This window comes from Vigna unguiculata, chromosome 3, assembly GCF_037176805.1.
Source record: "Vigna unguiculata cultivar grain cowpea cultivar isolate G323 ecotype 2 chromosome 3, ASM3717680v1, whole genome shotgun sequence".
Classification (NCBI taxonomy): domain Eukaryota; kingdom Viridiplantae; phylum Streptophyta; class Magnoliopsida; order Fabales; family Fabaceae; genus Vigna; species Vigna unguiculata.
Window position 1 is genome coordinate 47,715,959 of NC_140794.1, and position 22,822 is coordinate 47,738,780.

The 22,822-nt window shown below is 32.8% G+C and overlaps 2 protein-coding genes across 3 annotated transcripts; both read right to left on the reverse strand.

Moving 5' to 3' along the window:
• Positions 1-1,027: 1,027 nt before the first annotated feature.
• Positions 1,028-15,805, reverse strand: LOC114177721 (G-protein coupled receptor). 2 transcript variants are annotated; one of them, XM_028063199.2, is made up of 17 exons: positions 15,372-15,805; positions 15,202-15,279; positions 15,035-15,073; positions 14,879-14,935; positions 9,116-9,190; positions 8,340-8,405; positions 6,467-6,509; positions 6,095-6,140; positions 4,757-4,850; positions 3,943-3,995; positions 3,726-3,810; positions 3,529-3,631; positions 3,356-3,448; positions 2,835-2,901; positions 2,573-2,639; positions 2,401-2,454; positions 1,028-1,364 (listed from the first exon to the last, which is right to left on the reverse strand). In XM_028063199.2, the coding sequence occupies exons 2-17, from the start codon at positions 15,268-15,270 to the stop codon at positions 1,218-1,220; spliced, it is 1,158 nt and encodes a 385-aa protein (XP_027919000.2). In that variant the 5' UTR covers positions 15,271-15,279; positions 15,372-15,805; the 3' UTR covers positions 1,028-1,217. The 2 variants fall into 2 exon arrangements, with proteins under 2 accessions (XP_027919000.2, XP_027918999.2); XM_028063198.2 differs by having other exon boundaries at positions 15,202-15,293; positions 15,372-15,804.
• Positions 15,806-18,411: 2,606 nt separating this feature from the next.
• Positions 18,412-22,774, reverse strand: LOC114179863 (HECT-like ubiquitin-conjugating enzyme (E2)-binding protein). The gene is made up of 5 exons (XM_028066342.2): positions 22,355-22,774; positions 22,153-22,234; positions 20,235-21,116; positions 19,130-19,387; positions 18,412-18,771 (listed from the first exon to the last, which is right to left on the reverse strand). The coding sequence occupies exons 1-5, from the start codon at positions 22,752-22,754 to the stop codon at positions 18,612-18,614; spliced, it is 1,782 nt and encodes a 593-aa protein (XP_027922143.1). The 5' UTR covers positions 22,755-22,774; the 3' UTR covers positions 18,412-18,611.
• Between the last annotated feature and the right edge of the window lie 48 nt (positions 22,775-22,822).

Below are 22,822 nucleotides of genomic sequence, written 5' to 3' on the forward strand. Positions count from 1 at the left end.
AGAATTGTTTTTCAAAATTTTTGTATGAGTTTAAAAAAAAAAAGTTGTATAGATTTTTCTGCAGATTTTAAAGAAACTGACAAAATATTTATAGCAAAAGTAACAAAATTTTGAAAGTTTTAATGATAATCATAAGGTATGTTAAAAAAAAAATTAAAGAAAATTCATAGTATTCGTAATATTTTCTTACATCCTCCTATTTCGTTAGGAGAGTGGATTTACAGATTAGGAGTATATCTTTATCATTATTGATCCAATAAATATAAATAAATAAATATTATAATAAGAATTGTATAATAAAAAATGTTTAAAGCTTAAATTTGGATGTTTTATAATGTTGTAATAAATAAAAAAATATTAATATAAACATAATATTATATTATGTAAAATATTTTTAAATAAAAATATTTATTAACAATGCATAATTATTTTAAAAAATTATACTTTGTAAAAATTTATAGAATACTGGACTAAGTTATAACTCAAAGTATAAAACGAATACTGAGTCTGCATTAACCATTAACCAAGTATGAGAATAATATATATCAATAATAATCAAATTTTTAAATTAGGTACGAGAATAAAAATAAATAAATACATATCCATTTTGTTTCTCATACTCATTTTTATATCTATTTTTGTTTTAAAAAAACCCTCATACTTTAATAAAATAATTAACTTGAACAAACTTATATTCGTTACTCTTTTTTTTTTTAGTTTCATATACTTTAATAAACTCTTATTTCTTTCTTCGACCATGCAATCTTATATTCTCTCTCAATTGTGATTCGATTAATTCATTATTCACATAATTTACTTGGCACTTGCTTGGCTTAAATTATCTTCTCAGAACAGAACTAATAGTTCATATTCAATTTGTTCAGGCGGATGAAAATTACATTATTTCTTTGAAATAAAGTAAACAAACAATACATTTATTTATTTTTTTCAAATATGGAATCAAACAAAAACGATAGACCCTATCAAAATTTCTATAAAATTCATTAAATGGAATTCAGCAACTAGGTTGATACTATAACTACCCTTTCTTTTCTTCTATCTGACTTTTATGTTTACAAAATAAAATATCAGAGGGCCTTCAAAGCCCTCGTAATCAGTTGATACAAACAACATATTTGGCAGAAGAAATTCCCAAAAAGTAGATAACACGATGGCAGATTGTGAATAAACAAAACAAAATGTATGATGGTACACTTTCAAATGGCACCATATTTTGTTTCTGATGGTTTCCATTCACCCTGTGAAGGACCAGGAGGAGCAGGAGGACGTTCCCAAGAGGCTTCACTGCCAAAGGCACTATTCACTTCTTCTGGGCGTGAGTAGCCATGCCCAACACCACTAACCTATTGTCATCACACACTCAACAAATGTTAGATATGCAAATGAAGTAGGCAATCTTGCTAAACAAACTTGCAAACTGCAATGTTGATTTTGCTGTGCATGGTCTTATGACGTTTCATTCTTTTCAGTTTGAAAAAAGGTAGCAAGGTACAAAATTTGGGAACAATATCAAACCCATAATGTGTCTAAAAACTATATCAACAGCAATGCTGGCAACAAAAGCTTGCACATTCTCTATTATTTGGTAAATTTTATGTGGGTCATACGAAAAAACAGTTACCCACTAATAAAATGTGTCTGAAGTTTGGGTTTTTTCTAGTTACTTTTATACTTAATATTTAACGCCGTTGGTGATGTATACGCAATACCGCATTTCCTGCATATTTAAATCTTTTCAAAATAAAAATCGCATTTTTAAGTGAAGCTTAAACGTAACTTTGCCATTAATGAAGAGAACAAGGAAGTATTATTCTTAGGTTTTGCAAATAACCACCTCATGGGCACTATACTAAATAATAGGAAGTTTTTACACTTCTAACACTCAATTGCTTAACCAGCGAGCTAAGAATACTTATTAAACACTAAACCCTAAACCCTAAACCCTAAACAGCATTCTCTTTGCTCTTATTCATATTCCTTTTTCCATAAAGCTGAATAAAAGTTCTTATTCTATTGACAAGCCTTCTCAATTAGACCAATAAATACAAATATAAAAATTGAAGTTAACCTATCTAAATCAATATTCACTATTCTAATTTCTCTGCATATGTTCTTTCTTTTTCTCATCTAATTTTCCCCCCACCGCTTTGCCATTTGGATAAATATAAATTATATAAAAAGAAATTGTGATGTTCACCATATGCTTAAAATTCCTCAAACTCATGGTATAGCACTTTAATGGAGTGATGTCTAATATTTAGTTTAATGAAGCTCAAGACCTAATAAGAGTAATTTGCACCCAATATATTATCAAGTTCAGAATTAAACAACTATTAGTCAACAGTTCCAATAAAAGTTAGCAAGTAGCTCAGAACTCACTGTCTCTAAGCACGCAGAAAGGATAGTCATGCCAGGCAAAGCATCAATTCCACGCTGCAAAAGGTTAACATGTTAGATATTCAAGATAAGCTATGAAGAAGTCGCAGAACACTGAGGAACAGAGACATTGGATCTTATACTGACAACTTGCAAGTCAAAGAAAAATACTGACCTGCCGTTCCACTTTCGTCTTGTAAACGAACCCTCCACAACAAAAGAGTGTTGAAGAGACAAAAAATCTGCCCAACACAATATTACCATAAATTCATCCCTTAATAAAAAAGAATAATAAAACATTGCCATCTGTATATGATGACTACAAGAAATCGTTTTAAATCATTTATCAACTACTACAATATTCAGCCCTTAATTCTTGGTTTAATTTTTTATTTTGCATAATCGAATACAGATTAAATATAAGAGAGTTTCTATACATGCAGGACAGCACTCCAAATATTGCCCATCCTCTTGTGCGACCTCCACCAGGATCCTGCGTATAATCTGCAACAATCAACAGGACTGGTCGTTCATTCAACAGAAACGGTAGTTGAAAGAAAAAGGAAAATTAGGTAAAATTGAAAAAACATGACCTTTTAGTCCCTAACACCTAAAAATCATCATTTTTAGTCCTTATACATACTATCCTAAGTCTCTTTTAGTCCTTAAGCATTTTAGAGTGTAAGGACTATAATAAATTAAAAAATAATATGCATAGGGATGAAAATAGATTAAAATATTATTTGTAAGGATTAAAATGAATAAGTTTTAAGCACAAGACCAAAATTAAAGTTCATACAACTCAAGGACTAAATTAGTAACTAAATCATAAAATTTAAATACCATAGGCATAATGCCCATACTCGTTCAGTATTCATATTAATTTAAATGCATACAAAGAACAAGAGGAATAACAGTAGAATTTAAATTTTCTAGCTTAGTACTTAGTATCACTCACCACATTGTTTTGTAAGCACAAATTGAATTGGCTCATAACCCTGAACAGGGATTGTGATATTAACTTCATACGGGGTATCACGGGCCACCTCACCTGGAAAGAGTCGAAACATTAAAGTTTAACGAATGCAACTACGCAGGAAACCGATGTTCCTAAAATAAGTGGGGCCATACATCTCCAATCAACAATCAACATTGAGGGTGACAAAGTTGTAGGAGGCATCCCTTTGATAGCAGATCCAGACAATCTAACTTCCAGGCCCTTATCTGGATGTACCTAATTAGCAGCAGTCAACAATAGTCATGTCCTCAGTGCCTTGATGAAAGCCAAAAACAGTCCCCCCGAGACTAATTCAATAAAAAAAATGTACCTTTAAACTAGGCTTTTGAACCAGGGACGAAAGTGAGGCAACCGCAGTCATAAACAGGACTACCTGAGTTTGCCCTGTATGAAAGCTGTAAAAAGAAAACATAACATATTTGTACTAATTAAAGGAAAGCTTGGGTAAGTGAAACCATACCACTGATAACAAAAGAATAAGATGTCAATGATTAACTAAAAGAAGTGATAGCAGCAGCAATCCTGACCTAAAATCATGGTGGGGTTCCTCAAAACCAATTTGGGTCAACCCATTATAAACCTACAATTTCATAAAAGGAAAGTTTAATATTATAATTCAATTTAATAATGTAGTATTATAAAACTGCACGCAGATTTATAATACTAAATTCAGTCTTATAAATCTACATTTCATTTTTATTCTTAGTTGATCTACCCTTTTTATGGGACCAAATTGTCCCACTATTTAATTTCTATGTTCTGTCCTGTTTTATTTTCTAAATACATTAAGTATATGTTATGTGTTCTTCCAATGTATTTCTGTTCTCTCATTTTCCATTTCTAAAAATTGTTTGGTCTCCTGCAAATGATTAGTAGTAGCAGAGGTGCCAGGCATGTTGGGATGCCTGTCTCTATTGTGATGCTTTTGCATGCCTTTTTGTGTTAAAAAATGTTATGTTCTGTTTCTGTTCCAACTTGTCAACCAAACACTATGATAGGAATAGAACTCCTATTAGGAGACTCTCAAATTACTCGGCATTCTTGTATCGTACTGTCCGTTTTTTGGGCCTCGTTCCACGTTGAGACACATCAGAAAGAATAAAGTTCTTGCAAATATTAAATTGTCTCTCTAATTGGTACCAGTTCTATCACGGTCAAGCTACCTCAATGACCCAAATTTATCCTATAAGAACGCTTTGACGTCAATTTTTATTTTTTTGGAGTAAATTGATGTTCCAATATTCTAGTGAGGACTGAAATGAGAGTTCCCACTAATTTAATTCCAGGTATTATGCATATTTTCTTCAAGCAAACATAGTGTAAGTGGTAGAAACTGCTCACAAGTTCCCATGATCTTGGATGAAAACCAACAGTGAAGCCTTGAAATACGTGAGGGCCTTGTTTATCACATGGTATTGCAAGGTCCACTAAAACTCTGAAAGACATCAAGGTTGACGTGATTTATACACATCCAAAACAACTAATATAGGAAATCAAGAACAGTAATAAAAAGCATACATTATTTCTGAAAATAGTAAGATGAAAAGAAGTACATTAACAAACAAGAAAATCATCATGATATGGACTAATTACAGTTTTAAAGTAATTAGTTTAGTAAAAATATTTCTACACAATTTTTCTCCCTTTTCACATTCAAGAACAGAAGGAAACTGTATTGATTGCACACAAATAATCTGGTATTAATAATATTATATATATAGTATCATTACAAATCAGCATAATTATAGACAATAATTCCTAAACATCAGCTCTATGAGGCAATTAACAAGTGATGACTAAGGCAATTGACAACCATGCACTGGATCTAACTCAACTCTAAAAGTTAGCTCAAAGAAGAGGATTGCACCAAGACTTACTCAGACAAGGAGGACAATGGACATATTCCTAACCATGTGAAATTTCTTAACATACACCCATTGTGGAGAATAATTCTTGTAAATAAAAGTCTATTTATCAATAATAACCAATACAGATTCTTCGTCTCTCTAGAGTTGTACAGTTTTTAGCCTCTTGAAATTTCTTAATCAAACATAATCTAGTCTATACATGTCGCAATCATCTAATGAAGAAAAAACATCAGCCACTGTCAAATTTTTGAAGTTTTCAAGTTTGTGTTACAAACTTCTCCATTGATTTTTATATTTCAGTGTTGGCCCCATATAACTCTTTTATTTGCATATTGACTCCAGTATTTACATTCATGTGGGTTTTAGTCTCACAAGGATCAATACCTTAATAGGTGAAAACTATGGAAAGCATGAAATCCTTCATGGAAAATAAAGGGTATTTCTTAAATGAATTCTGTAGGAGGACTAAAGCCTGTAAAGAAAAAAAAAAAAACAAGAAACTGATAACTTATATGCTAAGGATCAATATCTAAATACGTGACAAAATAGGGATCGATATCCAAAAAACACAACACAAACACAATGGGTTAATTTCCCACTTAAACCTAAAATATACATTTAAATGGGAAGGGGCAAAAAGAGAAGTCTTCAAACAAAGTGTTATTGTCTTTAAAGCACCAACTTAAAGAAAAGAACATTCTTTAATGTGACTTAAAAGTTAACATAATGAAATGCTTAATTGATAACAAACATTGAAATCTGAATTGTACAATGAAAAATGACAGTTCAGAATATGTAGAGTATGAAAGACCTGCAGTTTGATTCATGTGTGACATTACATATGCATCCAGGACGACCTGCAATAGACAAAAACAAAACAAAAATGTGAGTACTACTTGAAAGGGGACTTAAAATAGCAAACGTCTTTTCAACATGGCACCAAGACAGTTAATGACCAACATCATGGAGAAAATCTGCTTTACACAGATCTCTCAACGATTTGTTATTATCTCCCTAGTTTTTTTCCTATATTTTTCAGAATTTAGTTTATCATGTACATTTCAATTACTTTTGCTTCTAAACAGCCCGTAAATACAGCTCACCAAGAAAAAAAAACTGGGTGGAAAGGAATCAGGGTTGGATCATTGCTAGTACTAACAAATATCTCAAAATATGCGCATACCTTTACATAGTCCATTTGAACAACTCCCACATACCATATTAACCTGAAAGACATGAATGTAAATTGTAAAAGGCTAACACACCACATAATGATGCAATGCAACCATTATGCTAAAGAAGTACATACTTCTTACAGTAATAGACCAAAAACGTGAAGTGCTTAGCACATCAATAAGCTAGCTTCTAATTTATTGGACTAAATTATAAACTTTGTTTTACCAAGCAAGCTTATCTCACTAGCAGACATCTTACATGATTGTAATTTTCTTCCTCCAGTTTTATTCTTATTGTTTTAATGCAGTTCCTTTTTTACCCTCTCTTTTTCTTAAAAATTTGCATAGCTACTATTTAATACACTAGCTTATTTAGAGGGTTTTCTTCATATTGTTGGAATGGAAATTGTGAATGAAGAAGTCCTACATTGGGAAAAAGTAACCAAATTGATTAACATATAACAAAAAAAAGACACATATATACTTAAAGCCTTAAAGTTTTAAGTTGAATGTAGTGCTAAGTTTAATTGTGTAATTCTCTCGTAGCTTGTTGATGAAGGTTTCCTCAATGTTATATTCCACTATGTATTTCATAAGATGTGGTATCGAAACCTTGGGAGCAATCAAGTCCCAATTCATACAAGTACTGAAGTACAACAAAGTAGTGAGTCCAAGTGGGGGTCCTTGAATCAAAACTTCAAAAGCTTCTTCAAAATGTAAAAGTCAGACAGCGTGTACCACTAATAGTAGATAGCTACAGTACCAGTACAACTGTACTAGTGTCACCCTTTTTAAAACTAGTAGATGAAACAAATATAATTTGTACTTGAGGGAGAGCATATGATATGAAAGAGACTCACTTTTGAGAGGGAGATGGTTGGAGTAGCAAGTCTATGAGCAAAAAAGTTCTACATTGGGTAGAAATAGACAAGTTGAACAAAATTAGGTGTGAAGGTGCCATATGCCTAAATTAATGTCCTAAGACTTTTTAGTTGAATGTGTTGTTAAATTCACTTGTGTAATTCGCTTGTAGCCCATTAATGGAAATTTCTCCAATGTTTCTAACTCCCACACATTTCCTAACACAATACTATTCACTATAACTACCACAGTATTTGGTTTAATTTTTAACAAAGTATTTAACCATTAAAAAACTAATAAGAAAAGTAAATTGACAGAAAATCGGAAACTAACCTAATCATATTTTTTCCTACAAAACAAAAAGATATAATCCATATAAAAAGTTATATAAATATGTCCTTTATTTCATTTTGACATTATTTAAGTACTTCAACAACAAATTTTCACAAACATGTTTAGTTCAATATGTTAATTTACAAATTTTAATATAACTACTACAGTATTTGGTTTAATTTTTAACAAAGTATTTAACCATTACAAAACTAATAAGAAAAGTAAATTGACAGCAAATCGGAAACTAACCAAATCATATTTTTTCCTACAAAACAAAAAGATATAATCCATATAAAAAGTTAAATAAATATGTCCTTTATTTCATTTTGACATTATATAAGTGCTTCAACAACAAATTTTCTCAAACATGTTTAATTCAATATGCTAATTTGCAAATTTTAATCTAGCTTATAAAATTGAAGCCCGCCTATAAGTTTTAGACTAGCTTATCAGCAAATTTCGGCATATACATCCTTAACCTAGTGGGCACATATCATGTCGGTATACTTGATAACTAAAATATCATGTCTGTATGCTTGCTAAATAACATAGTGCTAGATTACATCACAATTCCTTCCTCGGAACTTATGCTTGGTCATACATCCTTTATTCATGTTCAAAAATAATATGCTAGTTGATTACTTGATTTAAAAATAAATGATCAAAAATGGAAATTTCAGGACCAACCTGTGCTGTTCGTCCCATTTTGTCATAACTTTGTTCACAACCCATAAGATCACCATTATAATACTCCTACACATAGAGAAAGTGGCTAAGACAGCAGGGCAGACAGTATAAAAAAAGGATGTGGTCTGAGATCAATATGTAAAATATCAAGTTTGAAATAATATATTTTTTTGTGTTTATGTCATGAAACTCTACCTATGCACTTACATTAGTACCTGCTAATCTCTACATCAGACCATGTAGTCTCACATTGACCATAATGAAAATGCAACAATTTTGAAATTAAATCCTTTGAACATAAATCATATTTGCAACATGAAATTGTTTCAGTCTTTCATAGATTTAAAAAACTGCTTATGTGACTTAAAATATCAGCATGCTCCTAGGGAAATTTTTGCTTTCAATCTTTCATTATTATATGCACTAATTTAACATCTCGCAATGTGTTTGATACTGCTAAACATTCTCACTAAGAAAAGAGCTTAAATCGAAAACAGTGGAAGAATAATATATAAATCTTAACAATTCCCTTGTGTTGGAAAGAATGTAAATAGGGGTAACCTTAGCCCAACATAACTTGTATTTGGAGTAATTAGGGTAACAATTACACTCCACTGGCTACCATTGTATAAAACACACAGATTTCATCATGTCTCTTGTTTTCTCCCCTCTAAACACCTTCCATGAGGACCTAGTTTTCTAATAAGTATCCTCACTCATGGTTTTTACTTTGTTCACCCAAAAATAAAAATATAGAATAGGCAGAAGGATCTTACTTGCATAAAGTCATGTTGGCCAGAACCAGCAACAAAGTTGTTGAATTTATCAAATCGGCCAAAACCAACATATCCCTGATAGTTTTGGGCATCAGCTAATGAAATTAAAATATATAATACACAAAAGATAAGAAACAAGAAAACCAATGTCCCAGAAATAACTGTTCACCACATACATGACATCTGTGACCCAATTGAAAAATTATGTTAATCTTGTTCAGATATAAATCCAAAATTTATGCAACTTAACCGAATTTAAGTGTTTGGAAGTCAAACGAACAATTTGCACATCAACCTTTAAATAATTGTTAAAAGTTTAGGGAAGAGAGAAACATAGAGCTGAAAACATGTATATTGAGAAAAAGGAATTAAGACAATAAATAGAGGAGATTTGATATCCCATAGTAACAAAGATATGATACAGGGATAAATAAAAATATTCTTAATAATACATATATAATGTAGATATTTTTTATTATATAAGTTAAGTTCCGTATTCCAATATTCCCAACTATATAGGATTTAACTTCTTATTTCCATATAGCATATGGTTCGTGCCTAGGTTGCGGAAGATATATTTGATGTTTGGTCCTTAGAGATTTTCTGAATATGTCAGTCAAATGTTCATTAGAGCATACAACTTTGGTGGTGTATCTCCAAACTCTAGTTTTTTTCTTATGAAATGACAATCCGCCTCAATATATTTAGTCCTATAATGAAAGACAGGATTAAAGGCAATGTGTAATGCTACCTAGTTGTCACATGCAAGATGCATTTGGAAAATTTCTTCAAATTTAAGCTCTTTGAGGAGTTATTTTAGCCATATGAGCTCACAAGTGACTAATGTCATTGCCTTTAATTATGCTTATGCACTTGACCTCTTAAAATTAGAAAAGAAAATAATTTCTCTCTTATTCAGTTTCATTACATACATCTGATATATATATCATACATTGATTGGATAAATTAGGAAACAAACATAGGCTATTCTAGGAAACAAATCCCTAAGATTGTAGGATTGATATGCTAGTAATAAAACTAAGTTACCGTCAATACAAAATTAAAACCAATAGGAATAAAATATGAAACTTCTTGTTGTAAGTAGAATATTAAATGCATTACTAGAAGTTGATAGAATATTAAATGTGTTACACAGAGCTAATAGAAGTTGTTAGAAGATTCTAGAGATCTCTTTATAATTATACTTTAGGATTAGAGTTCTATATATATAGAGACTGATGTACTATTTCAAATGTATCAATTTGAATGAAAATCTTCTTTCTTTCATATTAATCCTTTCAAGTCTTCCTAAAATATCTTGACAAAACAAAATCCAAAACTTCCTAAAATATATATGTGAAAATAAAAGGATAATACACAATTGGAGGATCTTAATAGATCCCTCTCATAACCTTCTATTTATAATGATAAAAACTAATACAATGGAAGATGAAAGATCAAAAGACTACCTCAAATACCTAGGTACAACTCATAGAGTGCACTAGACTCATAAGTACAGCTGGAAGTAGTTCCCAACACACCACTCCCTATTTTAGACTTAATAATTACTCTAACATAAAATTTAATAATTATTTCAACACTCTCCCTCAAGCTGGAGCATACATATTGTATGTCCCAAGCTTGGAATAGATAAACTCAATCCAAGTCCTTCTGCCAACACATTTGCAAGCTGATTTGATCTGACAAACATAGTATAAACTTCTTTGGACAACTTTTTTTCTTGGATGAGACAATAGATGTGGGAACCTTGACACAACCAAAAAACTACAGGAATTGGATGACTGATTATAATGGACTTCAAGAGTGTGCTATCAAAACCAAAAGAACAATTAAGTCCACATAACTCCACTGGTAAAGACGATTTGAACACAAACTGCAAAGTAGACATCTTGCTTCAAAAAATATTTGGAGATGTTTCAATGACAAAGAAGGTTACTGCACTGCCATATGACAATGGCCAGCAAACATCAATATTGGGCTGGCAGTAGTAAGCTGAGGCCGATAATCAACTAGTAACAGCTATGGAGAATAATATTAAATAGTGATGCACAACCACATAACTTCAATTAGGATGAATCATTCCAATAAGATTGTCATTAACGACATATGGCGGCCAACAGTGGCAAACAGCAATAGACTACGGCGGACAAGATTACCATCAACAACAAATGGCAGCCAACAATGGCGGACAGCAACAAGCTGCGGCAGACTAGACTGCCATCAGAACAGATGGTGGCCAACAATGGCCGATTGCAACAAACTGCAGCAGACTAGAAGATTACCATCGAGCCTGGACAATGGCAAATAGACAATACATGTATGGAACGGCGTGATTGACAAAACAGAGAGCATATGCATAGCAGCAAAAGCAACTTCGTGAAGACATAATGACCATAAACAAACTCCCCCTCACACCTTGAGCAACCTTCAACTGTTAACTTTGGTAAACAGTGAGGAAATGCTACAACACTAAAGGAAAACCAAAAAACCTAGAGGGACTTTCAAAAGGGTGGCTTCTGGACTTCACTGAAATGAACTTTTGAAGGTCATAACCAACAAAGGAGGCTCCGACGAAAGCTATCGAGGTGGCGTCGTGACGTTCTGAGCAGCAGAAGGCGGCGCGTGGACTACACATGGATGGGTGTCTAGTTCTGGCAACGGTAGGGGTGGTTGTCGCTCGGAGAGGCGCTCCAGATCCCGTGGTCGCCGGCAAAAACTAAGGTGGCTGGAGACGGCAGCCAACGGCAAACAGTGACGGACGACGGCGGAACAGTGGCAAACGGTGACGATTTAGTAAACAGTGGCAGCTGGTAGCTTTGGAGAGTGTTTAACGGCAGTGGGCAGCTGCGAACAGTAACGAATAGTGGCGGATGGCGGTGGACAGCCGCGAACAGCAGCAACAAGTGCCGGTGGACAGTGACGGCGAAAGGCGGCAGACAGAGGCACACTAATAGAGAACAGCGGTTCACATTGTTGAATAGTTAAAAAAAAAAAAAGAGAGTGGGTAGCTTTAGATAGTGATGAACTGAGTTGGACAGCTGCTGGTAGGTGGCCAGAGGCAGAAGGCAGCAGCAAACGATGGACAACAATGAAAATGCAGTGGACAGAACTGAGATTAGGAGAGCAGGATGCACATTGAGATACTTCAGACATGAGTCTTTGAAAGACTTGACTCCGGCAGCCGCCGCCGGCCACTGGCCGCCGGCGAACAACACAAACAAGACCGAGAGAAACTAAACCACCTGCTCTGATACCATATGAAAATAAAAGGATAATACACAATTGGAGGGTCTTAATAGATCCGTCTCATAACCTTCTATTTATAATGATAAAAACTGATACAATGGAAGATGAAAGATCAAAAGACTGCCTCAAATACCTAGGTACAACTCATAGAGTGCACTAGACTCATAAGTACAGCTGGAAGTAGTTCCCAACACACCGCTCCCTATTTTAGACTTAATAATTACTCTAACATAAATTTAATAATTATTTCAACAATATCAACATGACCTTGTCACAATATTTGGTTTCTTACGTTTCCATGATACTAAATTACCTCCAATAAAAACTTAATATCCTAAAGTGGAGGTTTGTTGTTTGGTTGCCCTACACATTCAGTGTTAGAATACCTAAGAATTTGAGTATTTCCCATATCATCATAAATGGGGTCGTTTCCAAGAGCCTTCTTAATATACTTGAGGATCCATACCATTGCATGTCAATGGTCTCGATAAGAAAAGTTTACAAATTGACTTACTATGCTTATTGTGAAGACAATGTGAAGATAGGACACAATGAGGTAATTTAGCTTACCAAAACCTTCTATATCTCTTAGGATGAGAATAGAGTTCACCTTGGAAAGGTACAAGTTTGATATTTGGGTCCATTGGTGTCTATAGGTTTAGCATTTATCATTCTTGTTTCTTCTAACAATATTGAGAGCATATTTTCTTTGAAATATGACCACACCATCCTTGGATTGTGCCACTTCTATATCAAGGAAATGCCTTATATGCACAAGATCTTTTTTTTCGAACTGTTGAGCAAGATATTGTTTTAGTTGTACAATACCCTCCATATTACTCACTATTTGTGACAACAATGTCATCCAATGAGATAGATACATTCGTGTGGAGAATGACAATAGAATAGAGAATAATCAACATCACTTCATATCATTCAAAATTGTTGGATGACAATTCGAAAATGCTCAACAATACACAACAATACACAAAGACTAGGGCAAGAATGATAGAATCACTAGTTGAGTGCACTTCAGGCAACCACAATTATCAGAGGAAATGGGTGCACCTAAGGTAAATAAGATGGTAAAGAAGAAATGACGAAGCAGGACTCCCATGATCGAGAGCTCTAATACCAACTTGAAAGGATTAATATGAAAGAAATAATTAATGTGAAACAGTACATCAACCTCTATATATAGAGACTTCTAACCCTATAGTAATAATTACAGAGACATCTTTAAAATCTTCTAACAACTTCTTGTATTGCACTTAATATTCTACTAATAACAACTTGTATGTGCAACTCAAGTAGTGTTACTAGTGGATTGCTACGTATAACACTTTTGATAAAATCTTCAACTGTTGTTGGAGATGGATCAACCGAGAATGTAGGAACAAGTGGAAGTGGAATAATTAGACTCATCAATCTTCTTAATACTCACAATATGGTTAGAAGAGATGGGTGAATCTATTTTGGAGGTTGATGTGGCATTGGAAGACATTTTATTTTTCAAAAATTTTGGAAGACAGAAAATATAAAAAGAAAAGCTTTAGGAGAATATATTAGATCAGTCAAAAAGAACATGGAAAAAATGTTCACAGAACAAATACTCCTCTCGGCGCCATGGCTCTACTAGGCCAATTCAGTTTTGAAAAATGTTCTAGATACCATGTTAAATATAAGGAAGAGAGAAAACATAGACCTAAAATAAAACAGCAAGGGTACCTTATCTATATGAGAAAAAAAAAATCAACGTAATAAATAGAAGAAATTTGATATCCTCTAATAAAAAAGAGGTATGATACGGAAATAAATAAAAATGTTCTTAAGAATACATACATAATTTACATTTTTTTATTATATAGGATAAGTTCCTTATTCTAATTTTCTTGATTATACAAGATTAACTCCTTATTTCCAATATTATAACAATAATAATAAAAAATGACAGACGCGAATAAAGATCCCATGAGATCATCCTACGACCATTTTCTAAAAACAGCGGATGGAAGAGAAGGAAATAGAAACAAAAAATGCAACAGTAGAAAAGTGTCATTATCCCTTTGTAACATGTTAAAACCTCACGCCAAAAAATAAACACGACCAGAAACACAAACAGTAGCCACTAAAATTAGTCTATTCAATCCCCAGCTTGTCAAGAAAAGCAAAGATAAATAGGTTGAACTCAGATACCTATCAGTAGAACATATAAGCAACTTGTGAGTTAACTGTGTACGATATGAATGGATAAATCAATGAATTTATGTCGCTATCTTTTTAAGCCTTACAGTAATAATCCAGGCCAAGTTAAATTAAATATGCTTTACATTCTTCAGACATGGTTCCATAAGTGCTTGAAGCGAATTATACCAGAGGATTATAAGATGCAAGAGAACAAGCAAGTTCTTCCTCAGAAAACACAATACTCTACACAAGGAGGGAAAGGTGAAGAATTAGATCACATGATAATGAAAGCATGGTGGCATGCACTACCGTTTGTGATCTACTCTCCACATCTTTGCAGAATCGTACGATCAGGTCAGAGCCTTGCTGCATCAACACAGTGAAGAACTCAGCAGCATGTCCAGGTCTAAAATTGAACACAAACAATATCATTCATATAGGCAAAAATAACAGTCAGAGCATTACCTGTTGATCATACTCGAAAAGGTAACCACTCCAGCCACTCTAATTAACCAGTTAAGCAAAAACAAAAGCATAACTAACCGAGCCATCATTATACTAAAACCTAAATCAACGAATCAACTACACAATTACGACTACGAATATAAAAATGCAATTGGAATGAAGGATACGAAATCAACTAAGCGACTTGAATTGTCGAAAGCGTAGCAATTAGAAGTCGGTATCGAAACTGAAGCCATCCATGGTATCTGCAAAAGCACGCCTGAAATAAACCGAAGTAAAAAACGGCATTGGTTTTAACGAGACAGAGATAATGGCGTGACGTAAACGATAGACACACCTAGGCATAAAACGGCGAACGCCATCGAGCAACGCATTTTTGGATTGGTTCTTGATTGGGATTTTGGGGAAGGCGATGTGAGGTGGTGTCAGTGAAAATCTACATCTAAGAGACGAGCCTAAGACATGGGTAGCGACAGAGAAAACGGCATTCAGAGGGTTTTTGGGGGTTGCCTGCGAATGCCTGGGCAACTCGATAGTTTATTGTCGTCGTTTCAGAGAATTTTTCTCAGTGACCTTGATGCAGACACCTTGGAGGCGTTGGCGAAGGTTCCGTTCTGGGCACAATCGCAAATTCACCTGGATTCGCTTCTATTCAAATCATTCGACCCGTTGGACCGTGTAAAATGCCCGTAGAGAATGGGTTGAAATTTTTAGTTTTATTTGTACTGATTTGGTAACAATGATCTTGTTATGATAACGATTATTTTGTCATATTTTGTTACAAGGGTCGATAGTTTCAACTGGTCATTATAAAAAGAGAGATAACAATCAAAGAGAAAACACACTCTAGTGAAGTACATAAACATTCCTTCCTAACAATGTAAAATACCAATTTAAAAGATGTTATCGTCTATAAACCATTATATAAAGAGATTTCTTATTCTAATATATACATTTTTTTTCTTTTTATCCTTTAAATAATTATTTTTAAATTTTATACTGTTATATAAAATAAATTTTCTATTTTGATATATATATATATATATATATATATATATATATATATATATATACATATATATATTTATTTTATAATTATAATAACATCAATTTTATTACTTTTATTACCATGTATTTTCACTACTAATTGTAAATAATGACAGAAGAAGAAGGAGATAACAACAACAAAAGAAAAAAAAAACATAGTAAAATACATAAACATTCATCTTTTAACGATGTAAAAGATGTCACTGTAGCACTTCAAGCATTCCATTCATTTGCAAATGTGTTACGATTTTTTTTCTATTCAAAAAATAAAGGTTATCACGATGAAAATGATATGTAAAATATGTTTTTGTTCTTAAACGTTTGCTAGATACTAAAAAATCAAGTACTCAAGAATTTTGATTTATACTTTTTTATCATATCATATTTTACTTTCATAATAATTATTTTGTTTATTTCTCTCATAATTTTATTTGCACATTTCAAATTATTTACTTGCTCCAGTAACTTACCACAAACTATCAATTATTTAGTTTAACTACCATTATCACATTTTAAAAAATATAAAAATACAGTAGGTCTCTTTTTATTAATTATAATAAAGTGTATTATTTCTCTCGAAAAACGTGATAAAGTTAGCCTTAGTGTTTCCACTTCTAAAACCGTGATTCTTCTTCATTTTCAACAAGTATAATTTTAGTATTTAATATTAAATGGTTGTACCTTTTTTTTGTTCGTCAACAAAGATATTAATAAAGTCGTAATAAAGAATAATTTTTATTTATTTATGAATTTTCAATTACTTACATAAATTATAAAGTTTGGTATCTAAAATTTAAAACAATAAAGTTTAAGTTAATTAAACATCAAAAAATTAATTTATAAATCAATTTTGCACTCATTTATATATTATAATTGATATAAATTTTTTAACACATTCTTTACACCAAAGATTATACCTTATGAGTAAAACTAAAATAAACATAATAGCAAAATGACACGAGTCTCAATATCTTGATAAATAAGCTTTAATATCTTATTATGAAATAAAAGTCTAACTTTATATCATAAAATCAGTGATTAATGTAAAATTTGTATTTATTTATACATTATAATTTATTATAATTTGGTTGTATTTCTATTCTACATGAAATCTTGAATACATCATTTCATGTAGAAGATTAAACATCTTGAGTGAGTATGTCACACAACGGATATAACAAACTTAACTAGGATGTGTTCTCAATAAATTTAATACCATATTAAATTGACCTTATAAATTAAGTTAACTTTCTTAAGTTTGTTAAGCTTATTGTAGTACTCCTTATCATATCTTTATCTATTTTCATACTTAATATCTTGACATAAAAAGCATATTAAAAATAACACTGATTTCAAAATCATATATATATATATATATATATATATATGCAAAATTATAATATATAACTTACAAACTTATTTTATGAAGATGAATTAAATGTAAGTTCCATATCTGAAACCAATTGCAATCAATTTTGTAATAACTTTGAAATTGAAGACTACTCCTCAAATTAATCCAATCATGGCCTGGATAAACTAAAGTGCTCCCAATCAACGACACAACAATTGTAAATTGTGACTTTGCTAACGTGATTAAATATAAGTTTTGAAAATGTTTGGAAGTTGTGGGTATGGTACTTTCCTAAAATAACTATTGTTGGCATTTGATGTTGATGGACAACAAACTGATTAAAATCATTCCAGTTTTGTTATACATGTAGAAATTATATAAAAAAAAAGGGTTTGTATTTTATTTTTATTATACTTCATATCTTATCAGGATGTGATCGAGTTCCTAAGCTTTTAGGCCTAAATTAGCTCAAGGTTAAAGAGTGCGTCACGATGTGGACAAGCTCCTAAGCCTAGAGAGTCCGTCTTAGGCAGATTTTAGACTAATTAAAAACAAATTTTCAATCATTTCGGAAATATTAAAAAGATAATTTTATTGGTAATAAAAACTATAAGAAAAGGATGAAATCAGTTTTCGGTACTTCTAACCTCAGGAAATACAAAAGGAGGGGTAAGTTGTTACTCAATCCGTATCCATACTAGTTATAAATATGAAGATTGTCCATACACTTAAATATTTTTAAAATTGGTCAATAAATGGGCTGTCATTACTAGAATTATTGACAGTGATGCGATAATTAGGCTTCAAAATAATTTAATACAAATTATGAAGACTACAATAATACAGAAGTCTCTTGCCTTCATTTGAATGAGTTGTTTAACAGCTCCGATGCTGTCTAAAACTGGTTCGGCCGCATCAACACTAGTAATGTCGTGATACGCAGCCAAAATAATTTTAACAGAATTTAACCTACAACAACTTATGGATAAGAAAAAATTCTCATTGAAGCCATTCATCTATCCAAAAAGTCATGAGCAATATCATTCTGGATCCTATTCTGTCAAGTAAATTCTAGCTATAAAATGGAGTTTTCCTTCATACAATATAAAACTTGAATCATGCATTCAAGGGCTCAGCCCTATTTAACTTTGGTTGCCAAATTAGGTCATGAATATATCACTACCATTGCAAAGATGACAAAACTAAACCTTGGAAGGAAGTACATGAAGGTGGATATAACTCTTTTGCTGAGTTGAACAATCCCACCAATTCTTGTGTCTGACGAGTCGACATGAAAATGCTTTCCGCCGAATTCTTTGTTGCCCATTCCTCTATAATCCTGCACGAATTGTTCAAATTTTCAGGAAGCAATTCATCAATAGATATATTGTGGATGAACCCATAGATTATTAAAAGTTAATGGGAAAACAAATCATTATTCCAACCTGTTTCTAATCAAAACAATATTTATTTATTTATTTTTAATTATTGTCTCCTTATTTTAGCTTATTTCAAAATAAAGGGCAGAAATGAGTCCAAGCATCTCGTAATCAAACATGGAGAATATCAAGAAAAACAAAAGCAAAGCTAATTCTAAAGTTCAAACCAAAAAAGAACAATGGAAAGAAAATTCTTTACATATTATATTTCTCAAGTTGATGGATTATCATGATAAAATATACAGTTTCATAACTGACCTTGATTGAGATTCTGTTGCATTGTGGAAGTCAGAATAAAGCACTTTGATGATTGGCTGTAACTTCAGTTTATGAACTGACTCTTTGTCTTCTGTACCAGAACAATTACCAGAACAAGACCAAGTATCTGGATTCAAAAGAATGATTTGTAGAACTGGGGCTTTGGTTGTTAGATCTCTAATCACAAACCGAAATAATGATTCGTCATTTGCACACTCCATCAACCGATTTGCAAACATTTTGCCCAATGTATATTTGCTGTTGACAAATATAATGCGTTACAATTTATCCAGGGTATATCCGTATTTAACAAACAGACATCAAAATATAATCCTTCTGAGCTTTCAAGGCCTCCTTGGCAACAAAAACAATATAACCCTTCTCTGGCTTAAATTACATATCAAAAAAGTACCGGAGAGACCTTGCAGAAAAAATGTAATAGAATAGCTATGGTCTGGAATAGACAGCATGCGTACAGTTATGCTCGTTCACTGGATCAAGAAGAATCAGCAAGGAAGACAGCTTTCACTTTGCCTTTGGCCTATAATATATTTATTACAACCTTTTGTTTTCAAGAATATCAAGACTATGAACACTTTCGTGTATAAATGCATGGTATTAGATGGTAAAGTCTACGCACACACTGTTATGGAAGTACTATAATATTGTTCCACCTTCCAAGGAATATAGACAAATCTGTCTTACTATGAGCGATACTAATTTTACTTCCATGAAAATATTTATATAGTGCACGAACATAAAATTGTTGACAATTTACAGTCACTGCCACGTCTTTCCCACCGAGGCATGTATGAAAGAAATACTCAACACCTTTTTTTCCCCAATATAAATTTCTACTAACCAATTAATGTCAATCAATTTCATTAGTTCTCTTAGCATTCCCCGAATTAGTTGACTGGACAAGTCAAATTATCCATCGAGACATTCGTTTCACTAAAACAAATCCTAGAAGCATACATGTTTCAGCAGAGCTATTTCCTCGTAGTCAACTGCAACTGAGTTATAATGGCACAAAACATGGCACCTTTTTCTTTCTTGTATAGAAGGAATTAAGACACAGTGAATTCATTCATTCTATGCTAACCTGAACATGTCCTCAGATCCTCCAACTGGCAAACAGGTTGAAATATAACATTTGAATAGCCGTACTCCTCCATCTACAGGTGTATGCCCCTCACAACATGGGTAGGCTCCAATTATAGACGCACATTGAGGGCACGTAAATTCACGCCAATCAATATCCTTTGTAAGATTCGATAATCTAGCCATGAAAATATCTTCAAGAAAACCATTGAGCAAAGTCTTTTGATTTCCCAGAATTTCCAGGGTCTCTGTTGGCATTCCTTCCCTTCCAGCAGTTCCACATGAATGATGCTCACTGTCTTCATCCCCAAGATTGTTTTTCATATGAGCACAACAACTCGGAATTTCCGTGACATCTTTGGTGCCATTTGAATCTGGATGCGAATCAGAGAAATGACCACAATCAGGTTTACTCTTTGCAACTTCACTTCTCAATTTCATAGAAAGCTTCTCATCCTCAGAGCGTTCAAACCTATAATTGCTATCAAAAGCAAGGTTCACTCCTCCATCATCACTGCACGTTGAAGTTCTTTCATCATCACTGCAAGTTGAAGTTCTTTCATCATCACTGCAAGTTGAAGTCCTTTCATCATTCAATTCACAGCTCCTTAAGAGTTTGACAATACCATCATCTCTGGGGTTTTCTGCTACAGAAGTACACTCTTGCTTTGCACACCCTTCTGGAAAATTATATTCCACAAGATCATCCTTGCAAATAGTGACTGAAGCAGAAGTTAATAGACAGACCCCCGGCATGCATGTATATGAACTGACATACCTCATCACCATCTTCTCACTTATTCCTCCAAAAGAGCAACAACAAGCCCCAAACCAGTTGTCAGCCACTTCTCTCCAATTCACTGATGGCATTTCAACAAAATTCCTAAACAAATATCAAACTAAACCTCAGGAACAAAAACATTAAGAAAACCATTAGCCCATGACCCTATCCTTACCAGAACATTAACTTTTCTATAAAAAAAATCAACTAATATATCAATCAACCATGTGTGACATAAGTATGACCTCTCAATGATACTACCCATTGTTTGGAGGTAGAATGCAGACGGCGCATATCACATGAAAAGCATATCAATAAAGGCGATAGAGTTGTTAAACTAAGATGATATGATATTGCAAAATACATATTCAGAAGTGTATAAAAATTCATCAAAAGACAACAAATATATAACTGAAACGGTACAAATCCAAATTAAAATCACATTTTTTAGACATTGCTGAAATAAAAAATTATAAATCACCGTCAAATATGAATTATGTTTACTACTTACATATATGAATAACACTATTAAAAATGAATTATGTTTACTACTTACATATATGAATAACACTATCAATCAAATTACTTCTTTAAAATAATCTATAAAGAGTACATCTTCCCTCCTTGATCTATGAAGAAACAATGTCTATTTCTATATTACGGATACTTATATGTTTATTGTAACTTTATCGCACATAAATGCTTTAAAACGTGGATACTTCACCAACATGTATGGATGATATATTAAAAAATAGCAGCATCATATCATCATATACATAAAACAAATAATAGTATAGGTGGTGATTCGTAGGTTTGGATACTTCATCTATAGATAAAGTATCTTAGAGTATGGGTATCGGCAAACACGTGAAGCAAATTGAAGTACCTGTAATTCATAAATAGTTTCACGTTTTCAAAAAGAAAAAAGTATAGCTATATTTACATAAATTTTTCTGCCTGTGTATATATCAGAAGAAAATATGAGAAAATGAAAAAAACTAAAATCTCCAACAAGATAATTAGATTTAGTTTATGTACAGGTAAGTATTTGTTTCTATCTAGTTTCTTCCTCTATGAGTGTTTAAGGCTAAATTTATGTATTTCTAAGAAAAAGCAGAATCAAATAATGACATGCTACCTGAGAGGAATTTCGGTCAACTTGAAGGTGCAAGTTCTACAGTAAAAGTCAACTTCTCCAGCAGAAGACAATTTTTTCACATCTGCAACAAAACAGGAACAGGAAAATAAGCACAAGTTATTAAACAAACGTTAAAAAAAGAAGGTTAAACAAAATTTTAAAAGTCATGAATGAATAATCCGAAACAACATTTAGACATTACCAGATTCTGATACGAGAGGGTCCGGCAGGGGAGTTGGTGAAGGGTGAAGGGAGGAAAGGATAGGGTGGTCGACGGGGAGGAGGAGGAGGAGCTTGACCTCAATGTGGTCGGAAAGTGGGCGGAATGTTACCGGAGAGTCGGCATCTAGCAAGACGGCTGGAAGCGGAACCCTAAGGGAGAGGGAGGAAGTTGTGAGAGTGAGGAAAGAGTGTGAGGAGTGAAGGTTGATGGCGAGGTCGTGGCAATGGAGAGAAGGGTTTAGGGTTTTGTCGTTGGGGAAGACCATTAAACGCAGCGTTGGGACATGCGACTGTGCTTCCCATGTGTAACGCCATCCTTGTTCGCCCTCATCGCCGCCCATTCTACTACCTTCCTTGCTCTCTGTGCTTCTCCCAGTCATATATTCGAAGACACAGACATTATTAGTCAGAGAGTTGAATAATAAAAGAAAAAAATTGAAATTAAAAA

Excerpts from the sequence above, each read along its gene's own strand:
- LOC114177721 (XM_028063198.2), bottom strand. The coding sequence starts at position 15,408 with ATGCGTTGCTCGATGGCGTTCGCCGTTTTATGCCTAG. Across the intron at positions 6,510-8,339 it reads AAATGGGACGAACAGCACAG|GTTAATATGGTATGTGGGAG; the intron begins GTTGGTCCTGAA and ends CATGTCTTTCAG. Across the intron at positions 6,141-6,466 it reads TTCAAATGGACTATGTAAAG|GTCGTCCTGGATGCATATGT; the intron begins GTATGCGCATAT and ends TGTCTATTGCAG.
- LOC114179863 (XM_028066342.2), bottom strand. The coding sequence starts at position 22,754 with ATGACTGGGAGAAGCACAGAGAGCAAGGAAGGTAGTAGAATGGGCGGC. Across the intron at positions 22,235-22,354 it reads CCCTCTCGTATCAGAATCTG|ATGTGAAAAAATTGTCTTCT; the intron begins GTAATGTCTAAA and ends GTTTTGTTGCAG. Across the intron at positions 18,772-19,129 it reads GCAACAGAATCTCAATCAAG|GATTATAGAGGAATGGGCAA; the intron begins GTCAGTTATGAA and ends CAATTCGTGCAG.